This window comes from Rhinoraja longicauda, chromosome 20, assembly GCF_053455715.1.
Source record: "Rhinoraja longicauda isolate Sanriku21f chromosome 20, sRhiLon1.1, whole genome shotgun sequence".
NCBI classification, from domain to species: Eukaryota; Metazoa; Chordata; class Chondrichthyes; order Rajiformes; family Arhynchobatidae; genus Rhinoraja; species Rhinoraja longicauda.
Genome location: NC_135972.1, coordinates 28,409,698 through 28,435,937, shown reverse-complemented (window position 1 = coordinate 28,435,937; position 26,240 = coordinate 28,409,698). Strand labels below are relative to the sequence as shown.

Sequence of the window (26,240 nt, the reverse complement as noted above, 5' to 3'; positions counted from 1 at the left end):
GTGGGTCTGGTGTTCACTCAATTCATACACCTAAAATTATAGATTTAAAGACTTAAAATGTAAAAAAATAATAAAAAGGGCAACCTGTACATCTTTCACTTTTTCCTTAGTTTCCCAATATGAAGGATGATTTGTTTCTACTTCTGCTTTGAGAATTCTAATGTGGCTAGTTTTGGAATTGCAGACAGTCAGATGGTGTTTTGAGGGGATAGGTGGGTGGGTAGTTTGTGAGAAGATCTCCTAGCATCCCCTGGTTCTGGACTCGCCCAACATTTGGAACATTTTTCCTGCATCTAGCTTGTCCAGTCCTTTTATAATTTTATATGTCTCTATAAGATCCCCTCTCATCCTTCTAAACTCCAGTGAATACAAGCATAGTCTTTTCAATCTTTCCTCGTATGACAGTCCCGCCATCCCAGGGATCAATCTCGTGAACCTACGCTGCACTGCTTCAATTACAAGGGTGTCCTTCCTCAAATTAGGAGACAAAAACTGTACATAATACTCCAGATGTGGTCTTACCAGGGCCCTATACAACTACAGAAGAACCTCTTTACTCCTATACTGAAATCCTCTCATTATGAAGGTCAACATGCCATTAGCTTTCTTCACTGCCTGTTGTACGTGCACGCCAACTTTCAGTGACTGGTGTACGACACCCAGGTCTCGCTGCACTTCCCCCTTACCTAACCTGACACCACTGAGATAATAATCTGTCTCCTTGTTTTTGCCACCAAAGTGGAGAACCTCACATTTATCTATATTATACTGCATCTGCCCACTCACTCAACCTGTCCAGGTCACCCTGCAACCTCCTAACATCCTCTTCGCAGTTCACACTGCCACCCAGCTTTATCATCCGCAAACTTGCTAGTGTTACTTCTAATTCCTTCATCCAAATCATTAATATATAGGGTAAACAGTTGCGGCCCCAACACTGAGCCTTGCGGCACTCCACTCGCCACTGCCTGCCATTCTATAAAGGACCCGTTTACTCCTATTCTTTGCTTCCTGTCTGCCAACCAATTCTCTATCCATGTCAACACCCTACCCCCAATACCATATGCTCTAATTTTGCTCACCAATCTCCCGTGTGGGACCTTATCAAAGGCTTTCTGAAAGTCTAGATACATGAGGCCAATGGCTCCCCTTCATCCACTTTACTTGTCACATCCTCAAAAAATTCCAGAAGATTAGTCAAGCATGATTTCCCTTTCATAAATCCATGCTGACTTGGACTTATCCTTTTACTGCTATCCAAATGCACCGTCACCACATTTGACTTTGCTACTCTTTGTCTCTTAACATATCTAAAGAGCTATTCTTTTTCCCTTAACATATCTAAAGAATATGCACTTCCTGGTGTAAAAATCGTTCCATGCCCAAAGACTGATAAAAACAAAATAAAATGACAGATTTGACAAGAGTATCAATCTTTCTTGAACATCGTTGTTTACCTGGCAAAGCAGAACGGTTAGAGCAAGATTTTACAAGACGTTTTCAATTGGGTCAACCACTTTCAGATCATAAAATATTTTGGCTCATCGCATTTATATTGCCAGGACTATTTAAAATAATTCCATTTACTGGCTTCAAAGTTAACCCTGCAGGTTATGACATTTCAACCAAAATAACAAAGTGGATGAGTACCTGAAGGTTGACACCTCCAAGTATCAAATTATTGTTTAATTCCAGTCTCTGTCCAAATTCAGTGGTACTATCTTTAACCACTTGACCCATCTATTGATTTCTTCCAAAGGAAGGTCTTGACTAAAAACATCACCAATTCCTTCTCTCCAGAGATGCTGCCTGTCCCGCTGAGTTACTCCAGCTTTTTGTGTCTATCTTTTGATCTCTTCCTGCAGTTTACAACTTTTCGATCAACCACTATATATATTTGCAAGCAAGGCAATCACAATTCCTTCAAATTACTAATTATAACTTAACAATGATCTAGCAATGAGACCTGTAGAAAACCGTTGCACCAAAAATAGGTAAAGGAGGAAAGGTTTCAAGTCAATTTCTGAAACCATAAGATCTCAGTCCAAGACCACAAGAAATTGCAGACGTAGCCAAGTCCACCACACGGGCCAGACTTCCCACCATTGTCTCCATCTACACCATGCTGCCTTGGAAAAGCAGCCAACATAATCAGACATGTCCCATCCCAGTCTGTCCTCCTTCTCCCTGCTCCCATCCGACAGATGGTACAGAAGCCTGACAGCATGCACCATCAGACTCATGAACGGATTTTCCCCCTCTGTTATTAGGCTTCTGAGCTAACCTAGAAGACTGTCAAATTCATCTCCCCCCATTATGGGCACTGGATTTTATCTTTGGAATTAATGCGCTACAATGTCAAGAACTATATTCTGCATTCTGTATCTTCTTCCCCTGTGCTCAATCTATAGTACTTCGGTTTGACTTCATTGCATTTATGCATAATATATCCAATCTGTTTGGAGAACATACAAAACAAAGCTTTTGCTTGTCTTGGTGAATGTGACAATAATAAACCTATGAGACACAGAAATTCTAAAAGGATAAAGAGGATTTCAACAGCAAATACAGATATCTGATGAAAACTTCCATGCACTAATTTCTTGTTCATGCTCCAGAATACTCTAGAATGCAATAGATGGGGTTTTATCTTTGAATAAAATGGAAATCTGTTGGAATCTAAGAATGTACAATAAAATTCCTATACCATACAGGACAACAGCTGAGGAATCAGTCCAGATATATTTGCAGCTAACAAAGATAGACATTTTCAATGCAGTACATTTCCAAATAATCTAGAGGGCAGAGACCCAGACAAATCTCAGTGGATACACCGATTGACCAAAACCTTTCATGAAATCTCTGGTGTGCCTGGTAATGGACCACCAACAATTAGAATATCGAGGTGCTGGCTTGATGCAAGTTATCATGTGCATTGTGTTAAATGCAAAAGGCCACAACAACTGCTGATCATTAACTTGATACACTACCTGTGCAAGTATACAAACCAACTCTCTCCATATTAAATGACAATATCACTATTTGAAGCATCACAGCAAGTTCATTTCTCATGAATGTTTGTGACAACTCTTAACAGTCCACACAGAACCCAGTAAAACTCACAAACTACACTTGATGAACCTGTAGAAAAGAACAAGCCAGGATCCCATTGACGTACAAATTCGAAGGAGAAAATGGAGTTGGATTGGACACACCCTCAGAAAACCTGCCACAAACATCACCCGGCAAGCCCTGAAATGAAACTCCCAAGATAAAAGGAAAAGAGGTCGCCCCAGGAACAGGTGGGGGAAGAGGTGTCCAGGCAGAAATGTCTGGGAGTGGGCTCAACTGGGGAGAGCTCAAAAGAACCGCCAACAACCGAGTGAGGTGGAGGACATTTGTCAATGGCCTATGCTCCCTAGAGGAGCAAAGGGCTTAAGAAGTAAGAAGAAGACACTTGATATGCGTTCTCCTTTCTCACAAGGAAAGCTCCTCAACGATATTTATGGAGCACCTTTGTAGGACAAGAGATGGATGGGGTGAAGTATATTATTCGAAATCTCTAAAGACATGCAAAGATAAAGATTGTGTCGCCATGTCAGACTCGGCCACCATGAAATTCGCAAAATGCATTGTTTGGTAAAGACTTAAAGTCACAAATGTAGAATAAAAGGAAGACCATAAATGAAGGATTTTTTTCAACTCCGCTCAGATGGTTTTGCAAGTCAACATCCTAATAAGTAGCAGGGCCACATCGTGACAGTGGCATGTCCTTTAATATTCTCACCAAATGAATGTTGGGAATACCTGTGCACATTATCAGAGACCGGGCCAACTTGCACTCAAACTCTGTACTTAAAGAAACTAATATTCTTACAAAGAGTTAAATAGAAAGCTATACATTTCTCAACTGCTTGGATGAAGACAAATACTGTGATTGGTTTCTGACAGTATCATATATCCAAGTAAACAAAAAGGCCTGAATAGTCCATGGTGACAAATTCTAAGCATAATATTACCTACATAGCACAACTAATTTAAATTCTTACTCTTCAATCACAACTCAAACACCTCCTTCTAGCTCATGTAACACTACCTTGGTTAAAAGCCAAAGTATTTGGACAAAGTATAGATCCTAACAATTCAACTGCACCATAATGATTACCTGATAGATATTAAGTTGATTTATCAATGCCATTCAATGTACAACTTTTTTGCAGAGGAATTTAAAAATTGGCTTGGTGGAGACAACATCTGTCTACTCATTTCCTTTAGAGTCTTCTGTAGGCTCAATGTTATTTTTAGCAGTGGAAAGGGCGAGGGGGATCCAGGCTTTGACGCTATTTCTAATTTGAGGAACCATGAGCTGTTTATTCTATATTCATCCATAAAAGATTGTTAACTGACCAGCAAGTCGATTAAATACACATTGGCAGTTTGCCATTGTAAAATAAGGTCTCAGCTTAATATACAACTACACTGTCTTTCATCCTTAAACACAGCCAAAATATAAATGTCTGCTTCAAGAAGCAATGGCATATATGTGTGAAATTGATAAGGTGAATTGAAATAAATCAGTGATGTGCTTATCTATTGTTTTGGAACCTATAAATTTACTATATCTTAACCCCACCCCCCAACAAAATCTTCAACCTTTAAATATTATGACCAATGCAAATTAAGTTACATACCTGTCTGGTTTGCAGATGTTAAATTTTTTGATAGCATTGTATACAATGCCCTAAGAAATACAGAATTAAAAGATAAACACAAAATTAAAAACGTTGTAAGCATAAATTATAAAACTGAGTTTAACCAACTACTGGACTCATTTAACATTATTTTACAAAACAGTTGTGGTTTGTATTATATACAAAATATACTATTAGTGTTGGTAGCACCTTCAGCTCTTGCACAATGCAATTTATGTACTCTGAGAATGAATTATCAACTATTCACTGCAGGAAAGAACCATTTTGATTTGGTAAAAGCGAGTGCATCTGGAATCTGCAGCCATTCAATATGCCTTCCCAAAGTGAAGCAACAAGAATTGGGATTAGCAATAAGAAGAACCATGGTCCTCATAAAGGTTGAAATGGAGAGCAAGGGAGAAAAAAAGTAGAGCACGAATGAATATAGATGTGGAGGAAAAGAGACAGCTGCCTCCAAGGACTATTGTAAATCTATAAATACTAGTTAGTATTTTACCAGCATTGCATTAAGGAATCATTGGTACTGTTTTAACTGTTTGAATTAAACATATTTGGGTCACGACCTGTAAGGTCACCCATCCATATTCTTTAGAGATGTTGCCTGACCCACTGATTTACTCGAGCAATTTGTGTATTGTTTCTAAACCACCTCCAAGCTCCACGTTAGTTGTGTTTCTAACATTTATTAGATTCCAGATGTGGATATGATTTACTAAAGATTTTTAATGGATACTTTGCTTGCTTTAAAAAAAAGTTATTCTTTGTTTTGTGCATTAATGTTGGTATCCTTTCATTCCTTGATGGCAGATTTGACTGAAAATAGATACTTAAAAGAGACTTAGTCTTTCGAGCATTAAACCATAAATCCGTGATGATTACTCAGGGAGCTATGGTAGAATATCTTCCAATAAAATTGTACCCCTTTCAGAGAAGTCCCCAAGGTGATTCGGAAATGTAATTAGAAAACCAGATATTCAAAAAGTGACATAATGCAGATAATTCAGTCTGAAGAAGGGTCGACCCGAAACATCACCCATTCCTTCTCTCTTGACCTACTGAGTTACTCCAGCATTTTGTGAATAAATAATGCAGATAAACATCGACAGCTTAGAGAGAGATATATATTTTAAGGAAAGCCAGAAAAGAAAGAAATTATGCACATGGGAATTACAGAACATTCATCTTCTCCCTGTCTCTATCAGTCAATTATCAACCTATTGTCATTTTATGCACGTGTTTATGCAGTTACCTCATGCAGAATATTGTCAAACGCTTAAAAGTAGAAATAAGGAACCACAAATGCTGGCCTACAAAAAAAAGACTAAGTGCTGGGGTAACCTGGCAGGTCAGGCAACATCTGAGTTACTCCAGCACTTTGCGTCTTGCATTGTCAAATACTTACTGAATAGCCCCATGCAGTCTCTTATTTGTTTTGTTAACTATCTGTCAAAAAATAGCCCGTCCTTCATGGGTCCATGTAGACTATCTGCTGAGCCAAATTTGTTTTCATATTCTTTCCCCAATAAGATTCTAATGTTAAATTGGAAGGTCTCCAGAATCCCCATTCTGCCTTAAATAACAGCATTTTAGGAATACCGATACAGTTCTCAAATCTATATTTATTGTCATCGCATTAACATTGCAGTGTTTGAACAATCAGTTCCTGGATTTTTAAAAAAAGGAACCTTAAATTCCATTAATATTCATCTTTTGCACAAAATCCACAATGTTTCTCTGTGATATTTTAATAATCCTCTCCCTACTTATTCAGAGATTGGCTTGCAAGTTCATCTTAAAATATACTTTACCGTGGTTCTTTCACCGAAAAACTCTGCACTCCAAACAATTGACTGAGCAGTTCATCTGAACAATGAACGATATGCTGTTGCTTTTCATCATACAATTGCTTAGTCATTATATATTGTCCCAAGTAGTGCATTACCTGTCAAAAACAGAAATATCAATTTTTAATTCAAAACATGAACGCAGTACTGGAAATGGCAACTTACCATAATTTATATACTATGATTCATTAAGAACAAAAAGGCACAAGAGTCATAGTCATACAGCACAGAAACAGGTACTTTGGCTCACCTATTGCATGCTAACCAAGATGTACCATTTAAGCTAGTCCAATTTGCCTGCGTTTGGTCCAAATCCATTATAAATCTTTCTTATCCATGTACCAGTCCAAATGACGTTTAAATATTGCTATAGCACCTGCCTCAATTCCGCTCGCTGCACATTCCATATACCCATCATTTTCTGTGTGGAAAAAAAATTGTCCCCTCTAGTTCTTGAACAAGAACTAGGAAAAAAGACTGCATTCAACCCATTTATCCCCCTCATGATTTTATACACCTTGATAAGACCGCTCTACAGCCTCCTGCTCGCCATGGAATAAAGTCCTAGCCTGCCAAACCTCTCAAGAAGGTAAGAGCAGGTTGAAATAGTGGCTCTGACGATTCATTCCTGCATGTAGATCTCCCAAGGAAATGAGGTCTGCATGGGAAACAACAGCCTGCCACTTGGTGATGCCATTGTGGTCTAGAGTGAGATACAAGGATATGCCTGAGAGCTGCTATTTGAGCTCTGCAAGCCAAAGATTAGTTCACCAGATCACATCACCACCAGCTTTGTTGTCAAAATTGGTGAACTGAGTGCCTCAATTTCAGAAAGAGAGCAAGTTCACAAGAGCGAGGGAAGTGGATTGTTTAAGATGGTCAATGACAATTCAAGCTATTGATGAATAGAACTATAGAAGATAAGAGCCGAAGGGATGGTGCCGATCAATAAGGATTACTGGAGATGGAAGAAAGGGTCTGCAATGGGGAATTAAAAACTCCTGACCAAGGAAATGGTATGGATGCGGAGAAAGAAGAGTTCAATGTCACACCAATCTAGGAATTCATCAAGTGAGGGATTAAGCAGATATCTGGTAGTTAGGGAACAGAGAGGTGAAAATCAGAAGAGATGTGGAATATGGGCTCGAGATGAAACTAGGGGGAAGAGAAAGGATCAGGAGAAAGTGAACAGAGGTAAGTTTGTGTGGGTGTTGGAATCCAAGAGCAGATGAAGAGTGCAATCTTTCACATTGGAAGGAAGGAGAAAATTTGCCTATTGCTGCACGAAATGCAGTGAATTATAATGTAAATACTAAATTATGATGGCATTGAGATGGAATTATCACGCCTGAGAACTGCAATTTGAGCTCTACGCTGGTAAAAAGACTGCATGTAAAGCATGGATCTCATGATGTGATGACAACATTGTCTCAAGAAACACTGGTTAGTTTGAACAGATCTATGAAAGGGAGTGTGATACAAGGTAATAAAGCAAAGGTATCTGTGGGAGTATGTGGACATATGATGTTCAATAGACTATCCACTGGAAAGACAGCGAAGTCAAGGAGAGAACATTTCAGTGATAATTTAGAGAAAAAGTGGTTGTTGGAACTAAAAACACAGATTGGAAGAAATGGGATCCAAATTTAATTTGGTAATTGAAGGTTGGCGATGATAATGGTGGGTTGTTTTTGTGACTGGGCTGCACAAGTGACGTGTCATAGGCATCAGTGCTGGGACCTCACCATTTGTTACAAATGTACGATTTGGATATGGACTGAGGAAGTATGATTAGCAAGTTTGCAGAAAAAACAAAGTTTGGTAGTCTTGTATATAATGAGGATAGTCATAGGCTACAAAATGATATTTGATCAGTTGGTGGATAAGGTGGTTATGAACGCATATAGAATACATGCTTTCATTAGCCAAGGCATAAAAGAGCAGAGGGAATGTGTACAACTTAAGTTTCGGGTCAGGTCAGTCTGAAGAAAGGTCCCGACCCAAAATGTCACTTAGCCACGTTCTCCAGAAATGATGATTGACCTGCTGTTACTTCAGCACTTTGTCCTTTTTTGTAAACCAGCATGTGCAATCCCTTGATTCCACAACGTTATAAAACATTGGTTAGGCCACAGCCAGAGTACTGGGTTGCAGTTCTGGTTGACTTACATTGGGAAGCGAGAGGGTTTTTAGGAGATTCACATGGAGTGGAGCTGTTCATTTATGAGGAGACTGGAGAGGCTAGGTCAGTTGTCCTTGGAGGAGAGGAGGTGATAATGACAGAGCTATAATAAAACTAAGAGGGGTATAGATGGAGAAGACTGTGGGGTTTATTCCCATATCAGATGTAGATTATACAAATTGAGGGTAAAGAAAATATTTAGAGGGTTTACGAGGGGGATCTTCAATACCCAGAGAGTGGAAGTACCCGGAATGCACTGCCAAAGAGACTATTTGAAGCTGGATTGCTGACTAGTATGTAGAGGGGCACTTAAAACAAGTGCATAGAAGGCTACAGAGCAAGTGCTGAGAGAAGGGATTAATATGGAATGGTGCCCACTCATCAATGTGGAAAGTTGGGCCAAATGGATAATTTCCATGTTACCAAAAAATGGTAGTGGCAAAGAGAAAGAGTTGCTCTGTGGAATAAGGACACATTAAAATGATGTGCTTACGGGGAATGTGTGTTTATGACTCACACACCTGGTGTACACAATTCATAACAGTCAACTGTCATTTAATTATTTGTAGCACTCCAGCTTACTCTCCAACACAGCTGTAAACTCAACAAACAAAATCTCATTAGACACATTACACAGTATTATGCCATTACTACCTACAAATCATATAACCCAGTTTCCTTCATCATTAACCACTTATTTTCATCCCTTTCCATTGTTTCAACCCTTTACCTCGGCAAGCAATCTAGTCCGTTATTTTGTTTTTTAATTCCTACCCCTCCCCTCCCTCTTTAGCCACATCTCAAATCTGTTCCGCAAGGTCTCATGAAAGGTTATTGAAACATTTTCTCTATAACATCTCATCCCAGACAGTATAATGCATCGCTGAGAGGGGGTCTTGCAACCATCTGGTACTCAAAGGCAATCCTGAACGATGACTCACATAAGAAGTGGAAAAAAAAACATACGTTTAGTTTAGGAACCATAAGCAATGAGCTAAAAACTAACCGCTGGAGGAACTCAGCGGGTCAAGCAGCATCTGCGAAGGCAAAGGCATGGCCGATGTTTCCGATCGAGACCCAGCATCAGGACTGGTTTCCTCCAGTAGCTTGTTTCAGATTACATCTGCAATTTCCGCGAGTGATTAACTAATTTATCAATACATTACTTACAAAATTCAACTAATTTAATTGTAAGACTAACCTCCTTTACTGTGAAGGTTTCATTCTGCGCACCTGCAAACCGCAACAGCGTAAGTAAAAGTGGCTTGGGTTTCACCTAAAACGTTTGCAGGAAAAAGAAAGTTCTTGGTCAGCAAACAACTTAAGTGCCCAAACAAATTTGAAGCGTTTGTTTTAAACGAAATCTACAAAATACCTGGCTTTCGTGCTCTGACGGCCACATTTGATCTTCTTGTGAAGTGTCAAGACAGAATGCAGACCCGTTTGTCGCCATTTCTTCAAAACGTTTCTAGGCAAACACTTGTCCTTCGCACATCTTAAAAAAAACATCTTTCGTCTAACTTTAAACCATCTTAAACATATACAGCCCACTACCTCAAATTCGCCGACGTTTAAAAACCTCCCGGCTTCCTATTTAAACTCTCGGATGTGGGCGGGACATGTCCGGGCAGATCGCTTGGAGGACAGTTGTCTCGTAATTGTCCGAACATGCCCGAACAAAACCCGTCAACACAAACTGATGCTGAATCATCGAGGCTCTGCCCGGGCATGCCCCAATACAGCACTGCAGAGGAAAGGGGTGGAGGAAAGGGAGGGTGAAGTGAAGAAAGGGGGAGGGAGTAAAGTGGAGGTCAAGTGGAAAGGGGGGGGGAAGGAGCAGTGGAAAAGGGGGGGGGAGTGGAAAAGGGGGGGGGAGTGGAAAAGGGGGGGGGAGTGGAAAAGGGGGGGGAGTGGAAAAGGGGGGGAGGAGTGGAAAGAGAGGGGGGAGTGGAAAAGGGGGGGAGTGGAAAAGGGGGGGGAGGAGAAGTGGAAAGGGGGGGGAGAGAAGTGGAAAAAGGGGGGGAGGAGAAGTGGAAAAGAAGTGGAGAGTGGAAAGGTGGGGAGTGGAAAGGAGGGGAGTGGAAAGGGGGGAGTGGAAAGGGGGGGAGTGGAAAGGGGGGGAGTGGAAAGGAGGGGAGTGGAAAGGAGGGGAGTGGAAAGGGGGGGAGTGGAAAGGGGGGTGAAGTGGAGAAAGGGGGAGGGGCTGACGTGGAGAGGGGGGCTGATGTGGAGGGGGTGAAGTGGAGGGGGTGAGGTGGAGGAGCGGGGGGTGAAGTGGAGGGGGGGTGAAGTGGAGGGGGGGTGAAGTGGAGGGGGGGTGAAGTGGAGGGGGGGTGGTGGAGGGGGGGTGAGGTGGAAGGGGGGGTGAGGTGGAAGGGGGGGTGGGGGGGAGAGGTGGAAGGGGGGGTGAGGTGGAAGGGGGGTGAGGTGGAAGGGGGGGGTGAGGTGGAAGGGGGGGTGAGGTGGAAGGGGGGGGTGAGGTGGAAGGGGAGGGTGGTGAAAGGGGTGAGGTGGAGAGGGGGGGGTGAAGTGGAAGGGGGGGAGGTGTGGAAGGGGGGAGGAGTGGAAGGGGGGAGGTGTGGAAGGGGGGAGGAGTGGAAGGGGGGAGGAGTGGAAGGGGGGAGGAGTGGAAGGAGAGGAGTGGAAGGAGAGGAGTGGAAGGAGAGGAGTGGAAGGAGAGGAGTGGAAGGAGAGGAGTGGAAGGAGAGGAGTGGAAGGAGAGGAGTGGAAGGAGAGGAGTGGAAGGAGAGGAGTGGAAGGAGAGGAGTGGAAGGAGAGGAGTGGAAGGAGAGGAGTGGAAGGAGAGGAGTGGAAGGAGAGGAGTGGAAGGGGGGAGAAGTGGAGGGGGGGAGAGGTGGAAGGGGGGAGAGGTGGAAGGGGGGAGAAGTGGAAGGGGAGAATGGGGGGGGAGAAGTGGGGGGGGATGAGGTGGAGGGGGGGTATGAGGTGGAAGGGGGAGAAGTGGAAGGGGAGAATGGGGGGGGAGAAGTGGGGGGGGATGAGGTGGAAGGGGGGGTGAGGTGGAGGGGGGGTATGAGGTGGAAGGGGGATGAGGTGGAAGAGGGCTGAGGTGGAATGGGGGGACGAGGTGGAAGGGGGGGATGAGGTGAAGGGGGTGAGGTGGAAGAGCTGGAAGGGGTGGGTGAGGTGGAAGGGGGGGATGAGGTGGAAGGGGGGGGATGAGGTGGAGGGGGGGATGAGGTGGAGGGGGGGGGTGAGGTGGAAGGGGGGGTTGAGGTGGAAGGGGGGATGAGGTGGAAGGGGGGGTTGAGGTGGAAGGGGGATGAGGTGGAAGGGGAGTGAGCTGGAGAGGGGGGGTGAGGTGGAGGGTAAGGTGGAGGGGGGGGGGTGAGGTGGAGGGGGGGGTGCGGTGGAAGGGGGGATGAGGTGGAAGGGCGGGTGAGGTGGAAGAGCTGGAAGGGGGCTGAGGTGGAATGGGGTGATGAGGTGGAAGGGGGGGTTGAGGTGGAAGGGGGGGTTGAGGTGGAAGAGGGGGTTGAGGTGGAAGGGGGGGATTGAGGTGGAAGGGGGGATAAGGTGGACGGGGGGTGAGGTGGAGGGGGGGGGGTGAGGTGGAGGGGGGGTGAGGTGGAAGGGGGGGTGAGGTGGAAGGGGGGGTGAGGTGGAAGGGGGGGTTAGGTGGAAGGGGGGGTTAGGTGGAAGAGCTGGAAGGGGTGGGTGAGGTGGGAGGGGGATGAGGTGGAAGGGGGGGATAAGGTGGAGGGGGGGTGAGGTGGAGGAAAGGGGGGTTGGAGGAAAGGAGGGTGGGTGTAGGAAAGGAGGGGTGGTGGAGGAAAGGAGGGGGAGGTGTAGGAATGGAGGGGGAGGTGTAGGAATGGAGGGGGAGGTGAAGGAAAAGAGAGGGGGAGGTGGAAGAATGGAGTGGTGGGGAATGGAACTTAGGGGACATGGAGGAAAGAAGCTGGGGGCGGGGGTGAAGGAAAGGAGTTCGAGAGGAGTGAGGTAGAGGGAAGGAGCTGGGGGTGGTCGAGGTGAGGCATCTGGTTGTAACAGAGGACAGAGATAACAGCAGGTGGTGCGAGATAGGTTTGAAGAGTTGAGTGAACCGAGGAGTTGTGGAGGAGCTGTCTCTGCAGATGGCGGAGAGTGGTGGAGATGGGAAGATGCAACTGATGCTGGGATTACGCTGGAGGTGACAGAAATTAGGAAAGAAGCTGAAGAGAATGAGGTAGAGGAAAGAAGCCTTGGGAGTGGAGTAGTTGAGGCGGGGAAGGTGGAGGAAGAAGGGAGAGTCCTTGACTGCATTTCGTCTACTTCCCTCACCCTCACTCTTTCTTACAGCAAGAACAGAAATAAAAATATGTTGCTAGAGGAACTTGGATATTAGGCAGCATCTGTGGAGGGAACTGGACAGTCAACAATTCAGGTTGGGATCCTTCTATTTCACAGACCAGAGAAAGGGTTTTGACCTGAAACATTGACTGTCTATTTCACTGCATAGAAGCAAAACCTGTCCTTTTGGTTTTCTTCTGGGTTAACATGTCTTTCCTAGTAAGACAGTGATCCGTTTGCAATTCTTCCAATGTAGTAGACTGGGAGATCAAGTCGGCCTTGGTGGACCGAGCACAAGTGTTTGGTGAAATGGTCGCCGAGTAGATGCAGCACATGAGGTCAGAGGAGGTGCCCCTGAGCTTCTGTCTCACCTGGAAGGACTGCTGGGGTTCCTGGACAGAGGTGAGGAAGGAAGTATAGGGACAGGTATCACATCTCCTGTGATTGCAGGGGTAAGTACCTGGGGAAGGGGTGGTTTGGATGGGAAGGGATGAGTAAACCAAGGAGTTAGAGTGAATGGTCTCTGAAGAAAACAGATGAAAAGATGTGACTGGTGGTGGGACTACGTTGGAGATGACATAAACATAATAGGATGATGTGTTGGATCAGGATTCCTTCGTTGCCTGATCCACGGAGTCACTCCAACACTTTGTGTCCCTTTTTGTAAACCAGCGAGTGCAGTTCGTACATATTGAGCACCTGCGCTCAGTTGGTAAGGGTGAACTTGAGCTTCTTGCTGTCCACCACTTTCATTTGCCTTCCCACTCTGAACTCCCCATATCTGGCCTCCTTCACTGGTGCTGGAGTAGAGTCAGATAATAAAGCATGGGAATAGGCCCTTGCACTGAGTTGATCCATGCTGACCAAGATGTGCACCTCATCTATTCTGATTTGGCCATGTTGGGTCAACATCCCTCTAAATCGTTCCCATTCACATACCTGTCTAAATGGTTTATAAATGTTGTTATAGTACCTGCCTCAAACACTTTGTCTGGCAGCTCATTCCATGTGTTGCAACCTGTAGGACTCAATGTTGAATTCTCCAACTTTGGATAACTTGCTCTTTTCTTTTGTATCAGGACTAGCCTGTCACCACTCTCTTCCCCTTTTCCCTCCATATTCATGTGACAATATAAAGCCCTTTTGGACGCTACTATCATAACCACTACCACTTCTGGCAGTGCATTTCAGGCACATCTCATACTCTGTGTAATAAATAAAAACTTGCCCTGCACATCTCCTTTAAACTTTTCTTCTCTGACCTTGTAGCTATGCCTCCTGTATGTGACATTTTCCAGACTGGGGGTATTGTTTCTCTCGGAGGTTTCTGTATCCACTGGTACCGTCTCTCCGCTGCAGTCCTCGGCGCGTTCCCCCAATTTCACAATGATCACCACTGACGGTGCGGCTCAATACAGGGCCTCCGCACAGTGCATTGCTTTGCATAAGCATCGTTGCTTGGCATCGCTTCAGGCCTTCACCACGACCCCTATCGCTTTATGCACGAATCTGACCAATTTGCCGCGGCCTGCGAATCAGGGGTCGCTCGCTTTGTCTCCGGCGCTTACCTTCCCTCGACGACGTTACAAAGACTCCATTCCTTTGTGCAGCCAAAGCTCGTTCTGCTGAGGAAGAATATGCCGAGGGTTGGAGGGCTTTTTTTTTTGTGCGCATGTGAAGGTGGAAGGGGAGAGGATTTTAGGCCGTGTTACCATGGAAACCGGGGCCCACCTGCGCGAGGTCAGCGGGATTCCATTTTCGAATCTGCGCCCGGATTTTTTAAATCGACTTTCGGTTGAAGACGCGCGAGCGCCTCGCTGACGTTTCGCGAGCGGCCTCGGCGGGGCGCCGGGGAGTGATCATCGCCTCCTGTCACAGCTCAAGGCAAGGGTCGGCTCAAGGCAAAGCCTACACAACCACCGTCTGCAGAAGGGTCTCGACACGAAACGACACCATTCCTTCTCTCCAGAGATGCTGCCTGTCCACGCTGAGCCAGCTCGATCGCCGGCTGCGGATGGATCGACTCCCCCGACCGCGGGGGGAAAGAAGATAAGATTTTATTGCCATCCATTACAGTGGGGAATGTGGAGGAGCCGCTGTGCCTGTGGTGAATGTTTATGTTAAATTTGTATGTAGTTGTGTGTTTTTATGCTTTTTTGGTACTACTGTATGGCAAACCAAATTCCTCATATGTTGCAAAACATACTTGGCTAATAAATTATGATTTGATTATTGTGTTACTCCAGCATTTTGTGTCTAACCCTGTTATGATGCCTCCCACGGTTGCATGGCGCATCCACACAGCCAGTTCCCTGTAAGTGGCAGACCTCCAATATATTACCTTCAGCAAATGCTTTTCTTCCAGCTAGACGTGGTGAGGCATTGTGTTCCAGATTACAATCATTGTTATGGGTGAAGAAATTACTAGTTCAGATAACCTCCTACTCTTTACAATAAAGCTATATCGTCTACCTTTAGATACCTCTGCTATGGAGAAAGGTTTCCTGTCATCTACCTTATCCAGAAGATACACACAAAAAAGCTGGAGTAACTCAGCGGGTCAGGCAGCATCTTTGGAGAAAAGGAATAGGTGATGTTTTGGATCAAGACCCTTTTTTCAGACTCTTCGATTTAAACCAGCATCGACAGTTCTTTCCTACTCATCTACCTTATCCATGTATCTTTTGTACCACTTTCAATTCACTGCACTGCATTTCAAAAGAGTCTCTTCGATATTGGCGAGGCAAATGGCCAGGAGCACCTCTATTAAGTTTGCAGCTATGTTTTCAGTCATCAATACTTTAATTCTCTAGCTCATTTAAGTTCTGACCTACAGTCTGAAGCAGAGTCCCGACCTGAAACGCCACCCATCCATTTTCTCCAGAGACGCTGCTGAGTTACTCCAGCATTTTGTGTCTATCTTAGGTTCTGACCTGTTGGTTCAATCCTTGTGTGGTTCCAATGAATCTCAACACAAACATAAGAAACAGCATCCTAACTAGGTTCACCATACCTTCCAGGCTCAACATGAATTTAGCCTTTGGGTTAGGGAGAAAAAAAACCTGCTGGAGTAACTCAATGGATTAGGCAGCATCTATGGAGGCAAAGGAATAGTTGACGTGATGTACTCTTGCTGTATCCCTTAGCCTCCACATATGCTGCCTGACACGCTGAGCTCTTCCAGCAGCCCATTTTTTATCTCCACATTCCAGCATTTGCTGTCTTTTCTGACTCCTTCAGTTTAGGATCCTCTGGATCCGAAGGCACGGGTTACTGATTGTGGATGATCAGCCATGATCACAATGAACGGCGGTGCTGGCTCGAAGGGCCAAATGGCCTCCTCCTGCATCCATTTTCTATGTTTCTATCACGCCTGCAGCCTATATCCCACCCCGTTCAACTAGTCCTGCAGGGTCTGCACGCGTTGTCAACAAACACCAGATGGCGTACCCCATTGCCTTTCCTATTACTGCTGGGGACCAACGAGGCCTGATTGAAGAAGTCACTTTCAAACTACCACCAGCACATATCCTGCAGCACCAGAGGATTAAACAACCTCAACACTGCAAGTTCATTCACAAAGTTGCCCATCGCTGCATTCCTCGCCCTTACTTTGGAAAATTAGATCACCAGGCTGTGCTCCTTCTTCCAGCGTATAAGTAGCGACTGAAGAGCGCAGCAGTGAGGATTACAAACAAGTGGTCAGAGGAGGCAGAGTAATGACTGGGATTGCTTGGAGTCTGTAGACTGGGCGATGTTCAAGGTCTTAGCAATGTACCTAAACGAATAGGCCGTGGTTGTTACCAACCTCGTAAATAATTGTGTGAGTGTGTTCTGACCAAAATCATTGGAGCACTCCCCAAACAGAAGTCTTGGATGAATCAGGAGTTCCGCACTCTCCTGAGGACCATATCTCAGACATTCAATTCTGTATAAACGCAGCTGTAATTTCTACATGGTGAAACCAAAGTGTATAAAAATGGCTTTTAATAAAATCTGGCAATGTGCACTTTAACCACATGTGATATTTTCTATTACAAATCTCAAATTGTGGAGTAGAGGCAAATAAATAAATGATGGATCTTTGTCCCAAACATTATGGAGAGCACTAGATGATGGTTTGTGGTCAGTATGAAAATGGGAAGGAGAGTTAAACCGGTTAGCAACTGGGAGATCCAGCAGGTTTAGGTGAACCAAGTGTAAGTGTTCAGCAAGACGGCCGCTAGTGTATACTTGGTCTCGCCAATGTAAAGGTGGTGACATTGGGAGCACCAAATGCAGGAGAAAGGATATGCATGTGAACCACTATCTCATATGTCTGCTGGGTTCCCTGGATGGATGCGAGGGTGGAAATAAAGGGACAGGTGTTACATCTCCTGCGGTTGCAGGGGAAAGTATGTGGGGGCGGGGCTGGTTTGTGTGGGAAGTGAACTAAGGAGTTGTGTAGGAACTGCTCTATGTGGAAAGCAGAGGGAGAGAGGGGTGCGGATGGGAAGATGTGACTGGTATGATTACGTTGAAGTAGGTGGAAACTTTGGAGAATGTCGTGTTGGGTGTGGAGGCAGGTGGGGTGAAAGGTAAGGACCAGGAGAATTCTATCCTTGTTTCATCTGGGGGGGGATGGGAGGGGGGGATGGGGGATGGGAGGGGGGGGGGGGGGATGGGGGATGGGAGGGGGGGGGGGGAGTTTACTAAAGAAAGAGGGGAATGGGAAGTCTTGGATTCTTGCTGAATAACATCACTGGATTTTTAATATGTTAAAACTGTTTTGTGGTAATAAAAAAGTTTATGGGAAATCGTGTTTGAAATTCTCCATTTTGAAATTCTCCAGTTTGAAATTCTCCAGTATGTTTCTGATCCTTCAATGCTAAATATTTCAATAGTCAATAGTCATTTATTTGTCACATACACATAAATGTGTACTGAAATGAAAAATTACCCGCAGTTCAACAATAAGACCAATAAGAATAATCAATAAAAATGCAATAACACATACAATCATAAACTAACACCAAACAAAAGAAACATCCATCACAGTGAGTCTCCTCCAGTCCCTCCTCACTGATGGAAGGCCAGAATGTATTTTTCTCTTCCCTGTCGTCTTCTCCCGTGGTCAGGCTGTTGGAGTTGCCACGTCGGGGCGGTCGGGGCTCCCGACATTGAAGTGGCCACCGGGCGGAGAAAATCCCGCAGCCTATTTCAGGCCGCACCGGACGGTGAAAGGTCCGCGGCGGGCCGACCCAAGCCCCGCGATTCGGGGCGGACGAAGACACTGCCGCTGCCGGAGCTCCCGATGTCGGCCCCCACCCAGGGGCCTGCGGGCTTCCCACGTCCAGGCGGCCCGCGCCGAATCCTCCGGAGACGAGTCGCAGCCGCTCCCACAGCCTCCGAAGCAAAGGTCGGGTCTCCACTCGGGAGAGACAATGTTACAGCTCCCACCCCCACATAACACACAAACACTACACCATATTTAAACTACAATTCAGCTTTGTATTCGAGCCAATGATATGGGACCATATCTGAGACTTTTGTGGCACTATGTCTGAAGAAGGGTCTTGACCTGAAAAGTCACACATTCCTTCTCTCCAGAGATGCTGCCTGAATTACTCCAGCTTTTTGTGTATTTTTTTTGGTTTAAACCAGCATCTGCAGTTCCTTCCTACTCATGATGACATTAAAGTTGGTTTGATATGTGTGTGTGTGTGTGTGTGTGTGCAGAGAAACCTATACACCCACAGAACTTGAAAACACAGTTTCTGGATTCAAGAACAGCTTCTTCAGTACTGGTAGCAGGCTCTTGAATGGACCCCTCGTATGCTAATGAGCTTTCGTATACTAAGGATATATTCCTAATCTTCCAAACAACTTCTTTGTGGTCTTTTTTTTGGAAGCACTTTTGTTAATCTGCACTTTTTCTGTAGCTGTAACACTACATTTTGCACTCTTTTTCCTTTCTCATTTTGCACTATCTTTGTACTCGTGTATAACATGATTGCACTCATGATTTGATCTGTCCGGATAGCTCAAAACAACATTTTTCACTGTATCTTAATACGTGTGACAATAATAAACCAAATACATGCATGCATGCATACACTCATATACGACTAGAGGATTGTAGTATTGGTAAGAAACAACAGAATAAATGCTGCTAAGACTGAGGATAGCATTAACATTTAAAAAGAAACTCTTATGAATTTGTTTTTCAGTTTGGTAAAATGTATTTTGAAAAATAGTTTACTTTAATTTTGTTCCATTATTTTATTAGCCATCAATTTATTTCTATACTTGTACTATAAACGTGACACAAACCAGTTGCAGTAATTAGAAGATTTCATGTGAATTTGCTATCAATAGCTCTTCGGTTACTAACCTCAAACCATCACAGTCCCTATCATCTTTCCTGAGATTTGTTTCATCGTGTCTGACTGTACGTATTTATTATATTGATGCTAAACTCATGTCTCCAGATCAATTTAATGTATTAAATTCTCTTCAAGGCCTTTGATATTATCAAAATTAACCTTGAAGGAATAACCTCCCTGATCAAAATGATTAGTCACATACATTTTTTAAATACCAGCCTTGTCTTCCATAAAACATCTAAGGTCTAATGGTATATTTCCAAATCATGTTGGTCATTAGCTTTGAAATTCATAAATTTTCCATTACTGGAAGTTGAATCCATAGTTAATCTATCAAGACATAGAGTCTTAAAGACATAGTCATACAATACGGAAATATGGCCTTTGGCCCAACTCGTTCACATTGATTAAAGGAAAAATAGAGACTACAACACTGGGATAACTTGCTGACAAATCAGTTAGCCTGGTGGACAGATAGGTAATGTAATAGCAGCAGTGGCAATGATAGTGGAGCAATTGTGAGGAGGGAGATGGATTGCAACCTGGAGTATTGGAACATCTCAGAAATTGCATGCCTCATAGTCATGTTTGGGTTGGGGCTCGGTTGCAATCAGCTGCCAGTGGGAGGAAGAAATTCAGAGTGATTAGGCTGGGGTCCTGATGTAGATCTGCAGTAAAAAGAATGGTAATTTAAGTGAATTGATACTTGCAAAAGGATCCAATAATTGTACTCCACAAGGGTGTCTATTTTAAGCATATCAAAAGAATCCAATAAGAATTTTAAAGGAACCAGCAGCTGGATATTAAAAACCTAACACAGCCATCCCCAAATTATGTATAGGTTGTTTTTTTATAGACATTTGTAAATTGGAAAATGCACAAAATGACTACTGTAAACATCTCCCTACAGTACTATAATGAATGGCATTGATAAGGGCCAGTTAACATGAACATTTATTTATTGTCTCATCTTGCCATGTAACAATGTTGCAGAATCAGTATGTCCAAAGCTCATTGGTTGGTTTTAATGGACCTGAATTATAGGTGGCTGTCACATTATAGTATCATTGCACGTATCAATAGAAGAAATGGCTTATCATTTTCTAAAGGAATTTTGTTAAGTAGTCACAGTGGATCGAGCAGTATCTGCAGCAGAAAGGGAATTGTCGATGTTTTGGGATGAAAACCTGCATTAGAAATAAGCATGCAGAGGGAAGATAGCGGATATAAAGAGGATAGTGGGAGTGGTACGTTAGGGAACAATGGGAATGGGTGGACTGAGGAGAGGTGAAGGTGATGAGCAGATGGAATCTGGTACGAAAGGGGGTGGGATGATTTTGGAAAACAGGCAGGTGGATGATAAATCGAACAAAGAAAAATAAAGGCAGATGGAACCAGGGAAAGGGAGGATGAAGATGGAGACAGTGACTGGGAGATATTAAGCAGGGTGTTACCACTGCTGGAGTCTGATAAGGAGATGAAAATGGGAGCTATCAAAAGAGAAGGGTGGGGTATATAGAACCTGAACCAAATGGAGAGGGGATGGAACCAGGAGTGGGGGGAGGGTGTGGAAGGAAAAGGTTGATGGGGAGCTGGAGAATGTGGGGAAGTGGGAGGATGGGAGAATCGGAAGAAGGGCGGGAAAGCTGAAGAAAGGTCCTGACCTGAAATGTTACCTATCAATATCCTCTAGAGATGCTGTCTAACCTGCTGAGTTACTCCAGCATTTTGTGTGCTACGATGGACAGGTAGGTGTGGGAATGGGTTGGGTTGACCATTGCAATAGAGTACAAATCAGGTCACTAAATCGGAGTTTGGTCTCGCTGATGTTGGGGAAGCCACACCAGGAGCACCAAATGTAGAAGATTAGCTTGGAGGAGGTGCTGTGCCTCACCTGGATGGTTTGTTTGGGTCCCTGGATGGTGGTGAGTGAGGAGGTGTAAGAAGAAGTGTTACACCTCTTGCAGTTGTTGGAGAAAGTACTGGAGGTCAGGGAGGGGTGGGGAGTGAGTGGAAAAGGGTGTTGGAAATGATCAAGGATGTTGTGCTGGATATGGAAGCTAATGGTGTGAAAGGTGAGGACGAGGGGAACTCTACCTCTGTTATGTTTGGCGGGAAATGGGGTGAGAGAAGAAGTTCAGGAAATGAAGGAAATGCAAGATAGAGCTCCATTAATCACAATAGAGGGGAAGCCATGTTTACTGTAAAGAAAGACATTCCAGATGTCCTGGATGGAACGCCTCATCATGAGAGTAAATGGAGTGGAGACAGAAAAACTAATTTAAAGGGATCTCACCACTGCCCCTCCTCAGTATCCGGGCTATTTTCCCTTTCATCTCTTAGTCCTGATGCAGGGTTCGACCAGAAACATTAACAATCCCTTTTGTCACGCAGATGCCACTTGATTTGCTGGGTACCTCAGCAGATTGTTTGTCGCTCAGGATCTCAGCATCTGCAGTTTCTTGTGTCTTTCTTAAGTAGCCTCCCTCCTGCTGTGAAACTGGAAATGTGTTTAGGAGACAATAGTGACCGATTGCTGCAGGAAGGTTACACGTACATAGGAATTATTTCAAAACTGGTTCTCATTTGAATTTAATATTTATGGGAATTTGTTTGTATGGGTGACTGTATAAACTGGGAGTTCATAATCCTGAGAGGGCCTATAAAGAAGAATACAATTGGTTATGAGGGGAAATTGGTAATTAATATCAAACACAAAAGACTAGCTGGTCGATACTCAAATGAATACTTTGACCACTTTCCACAATATCCATGATTCTGCCAATTTATATGTTGTCTGCAAATCTTCTAACCAGACCACCAACATTTTTTATCTAAACCATTTATTTATGTCACAAAGAACAAAGGTCCCAGCATTGACCCTTATCACTGGTCACAGACCTCCAATCAGATAGTACCCCCAAAACCATTACCCTCAGTGTTCTGTAGCCAAGCCAAATTTGAATCCATCCACCAAGTCTCCATGGACTCTGTGTACCTAAATTTTCTAGATCAGCCTACCATGGACTTTGTCAGCTTTACCAAAGTCTTTGTTTCCAACATCCACTATCCTACCCTCAACCATAATCACCAGCACCTCAAATCGTTAATTCAAGTTTGTAAGACATGGATTCCCCTGCATAGAGCCATGATGACATGCCATAATAAGTATGTTTTAACAGATATGAGCAGAGTTTGTCACTAAGAATTCGAATAATTTTGCTGCACCTGTTGTAAGATTTACTGGCCCATAATTTCCAGGTTTGTCTCTACTGCTCCTATTAAACAGGGAATAACATTGACTATTCTTCAGTCCTCTGAGACCTCCCCCATGGCAGAAGAGAACACAAAAATCTCTGTCAAGGCTCCAACAATCTACTCTCCTGCACCTATCAATAATTTGTGATAGATCCCATCAGGCCTTGGTGACTTAACTATCTTGATCCACTTGAAGAGACCCAACACCAACACGTTATTGACATCAACATGCCCTTGAATAACAGTATACCCCTTCCTGATCTTACTATCCTCCATGTCCTTTCCCTCCTCCTCACCCACTTCCTCTGGCTCCAAGCATAATTTCACTTAAGCAGTACCCTCTAGTTATCCTTTTGTTTGTAATGCATATATAAAATACCTTGGGATTCCAAAGAAAACAAATGAACTTTTGCGCTACCTGATGTACTCATGTGTGGTAAGATTTTTCTGGATAGCAGAACAATTCTTTTCACTGTATTCAGTACATTTGACAATAATATACCAATACCCAAATAAATAGCTAGTCATTTAGAGAAGTTTAATGCAATCAAACCAAATCATATTCATTTTTTGAGAGGAAAATCATGTTTGACAAATTAGTTAGTGTTCTTTGAGAATGTAGCACACATATTTGCAACAAGTGGTTTGGAAGGCAAATGGCATTTTGATCTTTATTGTTGGGGAGGTGCAGTTTAGAAGAGAGAAGTATATGAACATAAAACATGGAATAGTACTGCACAACACAGGCCATTCGGCCCACAATGTCCATAACGAATATGATACCAAGACCATCTCTTATCTACCTGCACATAATCCATATCCCTCCATCCTTCCATTCCCTGCACATCCATATGTCTATGCAAAAGTCTCTCAAACGCCACTGTTCTGTATGGGTGGGACTATTCAGACTGATTGTGGTAGTGGGGGGGGGGGGGGGGGGGGGGAGGGAGAGGCAAGCTGTAAGAGGTGGGGGCAGGTAAAATGCCTGGCTAGTAATAGCTGGATACAGATGAGGGATGGTTTTGACAGACAGATGTTAGACAAAGGCCAGAGAAGAAAAGATAAGGAAAGAAGAGTTGCAAATTATGAAGTTAATGGGGGGGAGAAAAAGGCACAAGTCCTGGTGAGGCGCATGGAAGGGAAGGGGAAGGGAGGGGGGGAGGGCGAAGGGGGGAAGAATGGTGTAGGGTGGAATTTATTAGTTATCTAAAATTGGAGAACTCAAATGATCGTACGGTTGGGTTGTAAGCTACCCATGCTGAATATGAGGTGCTGTTCATTCAGTTTGCTTGTAGCCTCAGTCTGGCAACGGAGGAGACCCAAGACTGATCAGTATGGGAATTGGAAGAGGAGTTAAATTGTTTAGCAAGCAGGAAATCTAATAGCAGACCAAGCACAAGTGTTCGGCGAAATGGTCACCAAGTCTGTTCTTTGTCTTGCCGATGTAAAGAAGACCACATTGGAAACACCATATGCAGCAGATGAGCTTAGAGGAGGTGCACGTGAACCTCTGTCTCGCATGGAAGGACTGCTGAGGTCCCTGGATGGACATGCGGGTGGAGGTATATGGACAGGTGCTACTCACTTCACATTTTTCCTCTTTATATTTCATATGCTATGTTCTTTTTCCATTTATCTAGCCTGTGTGCATTCAATCATAGCCTCTATATATCCTGTTCACAATTTACACTGCCACTCAACTTTGTCCCAACAGCAACTTTGAATGTATAGTATTACCCATTCAAATTATTTATAAATTTCAGCAGCTGGAGACCCAGCACCAATCTGTGAGGCACTCCACTAATTGCAATCTTCCAACCTGAAAATGAGATGTTTATTCCAGTACTGTTTTTGTCTGTTAACCAATCTTAAGCATACTAGTATATTCCCTCAATTCCCATGTGGTTTAATTTTGTTTAATAGCCTCCAACGCGCGCATTGATGCAGGACTGGAGTTTCTTGCAGCATAAGGAAAGCAAATTTTCTACCCAAAAGGAGATAGATTTTAAAATTATTATAGTAGTTTTCATAGCTTATTAATGTTAGCATTTTCTAAATTTAACTCAAATTTAAATGTCCACGTTGAAATAGTGGGATTCGAACTTGTTAATTTATTTTAAATTTGTTTATGCTTCATGTGGTTTGCTGTCTGAGCCAGCATTTATGTTGATCCTAAATTGCTTCTGGCAAGCTGAGTCATTTCAGAGGGCTGTTAAGGGTTAATCTCATTGCTGGTTTGGAGTTGCACGTTAAGTAGACTGCTCAAGGACAAGCAATTTTCTTCTCTGAAGGACATAAGTGAACTAGATGGGTGTTTGCAACAATTTGACAGTTTCAGGGTTATCATTACTGAGATTAGTTTAAAATATATATATTACTTCCATGTAATTTGTTCAGCTGCCTGGGTGGATTTCAAGATCATAAATCCAGATAATTAATCCAACATTCAGGATTATTAATCTTGTAATTTCATCACTATTCCACATACTTGTTAAATTATAGATGAAAAGGTTTTAAAACCATTTTCAAAATAAGGAATGCTGTAATTTTTTTTAAAATGCCGATACACCTTTAATTGATGAGCTAGAAGAGTAACTGCCCCTCCCTTTGCAATGATGATTACTTACACTATTAATAACACATCTCCCATAAGCTTGGGAAATATCTATAAATAACAATAATTTAGAATGCAGACCTGCAAAGCTTTAGATACCTGCAAAGTCTTCAAATGCTGCTGGAGAAACTAGCTGTTGCAAAAGAAGCTGAGTATTGAAATTGTGAAAATTGAAAAAATATGTAAAGGGTTTATGCTTCATTGAAACTAATGACTCAGCCCGGCGGTTGTGCTTTCAAACAACAAAATCCTGGGTGAAATAAGAGAGCATTGGAAGGAAGGCTCCGTGATTATACTGTGACTGCCACAAATGCCTCAGCTTGATTCAGCCAAAAGCACAGACACAGCAGACGAGAGAAGGAAGCTTTGTAAAGACCAGGGCATGAATCCAGATGCCAGAAAATGCAGGAATTTGAACATGAAAGGTAAGAGAGTGTGCCATCAACCAAAATAATTTGAACTTCAAATAAACATGTAGTATTTTAAATTGAGTGAATCCATAATATGATGGATGTTTGAGTTAATGTAAGTAGGCCTTAATATAATCACTAGCACAGGCTGTTATGAAGTAGTGTGTCCAATAGGCCTTTGCCATATTCTTTCGTATGTACTGTTTGTAATGAATACCAGGCCTGTATATATAACATTAAATTTTGTGTGAAATTAAAATAGACTTCACTGAGCTTTACTTTGGAATGAAACTAGAGTACCAAATTGTTTTAAAAGATAATAGATTTCATATCGTTGAAATCTTGATGGGAATAATCACTTAAATGTTGCAACTGGTCAGGTGCAAAATAATTTGATAAAATTAGACATAACAATGGAAAAACAATTTATTGAATTCAGAATTTATAGGCTTCATTCATGAGAATACTGCAACTGATCCATTGTCCACTTGACAAGGTCAAGTAAAGTATTTTGTTAAAGATTGCATTATTGAACATTCCATTTGTTGCTTGCGATGATAAT

General features: G+C 43.3%; 2 protein-coding genes across 6 annotated transcripts in view; one reads left to right on the top strand and one right to left on the bottom strand.

The window, feature by feature from the left end:
• Positions 1-15,002, bottom strand: part of mdm2 (MDM2 proto-oncogene) — a 32,550-nt gene extending 17,548 nt beyond the window's left edge. Inside the window, exons 1-5 of one of the 4 annotated variants that reach the window (XM_078417301.1) lie at positions 14,600-15,002; positions 10,114-10,233; positions 9,940-10,014; positions 6,521-6,654; positions 4,692-4,741 (exon numbers count right to left, since the gene is read on the bottom strand). In XM_078417301.1, the coding sequence (XP_078273427.1) occupies positions 4,692-4,741; positions 6,521-6,654; positions 9,940-10,014; positions 10,114-10,191 (337 nt within the window). In that variant the 5' untranslated portion in view covers positions 10,192-10,233; positions 14,600-15,002. Of the gene's footprint in view, positions 1-4,691; positions 4,742-6,520; positions 6,655-9,939; positions 10,015-10,113; positions 10,358-14,293; positions 14,565-14,599 lie in introns of those variants that run through there. The other 3 variants (XM_078417304.1, XM_078417303.1, XM_078417302.1) reach the window with 3 other exon arrangements.
• Positions 14,381-26,240, top strand: part of tmem117 (transmembrane protein 117) — a 247,047-nt gene continuing 235,187 nt past the window's right edge. Inside the window, exon 1 of one of the 2 annotated variants that reach the window (XM_078417298.1) lies at positions 14,381-15,138. In XM_078417298.1, the coding sequence (XP_078273424.1) occupies positions 15,003-15,138 (136 nt within the window). In that variant the 5' untranslated portion in view covers positions 14,381-15,002. Of the gene's footprint in view, positions 15,139-25,545; positions 25,694-26,240 lie in introns of those variants that run through there. The other variant, XM_078417299.1, reaches the window with a different exon arrangement.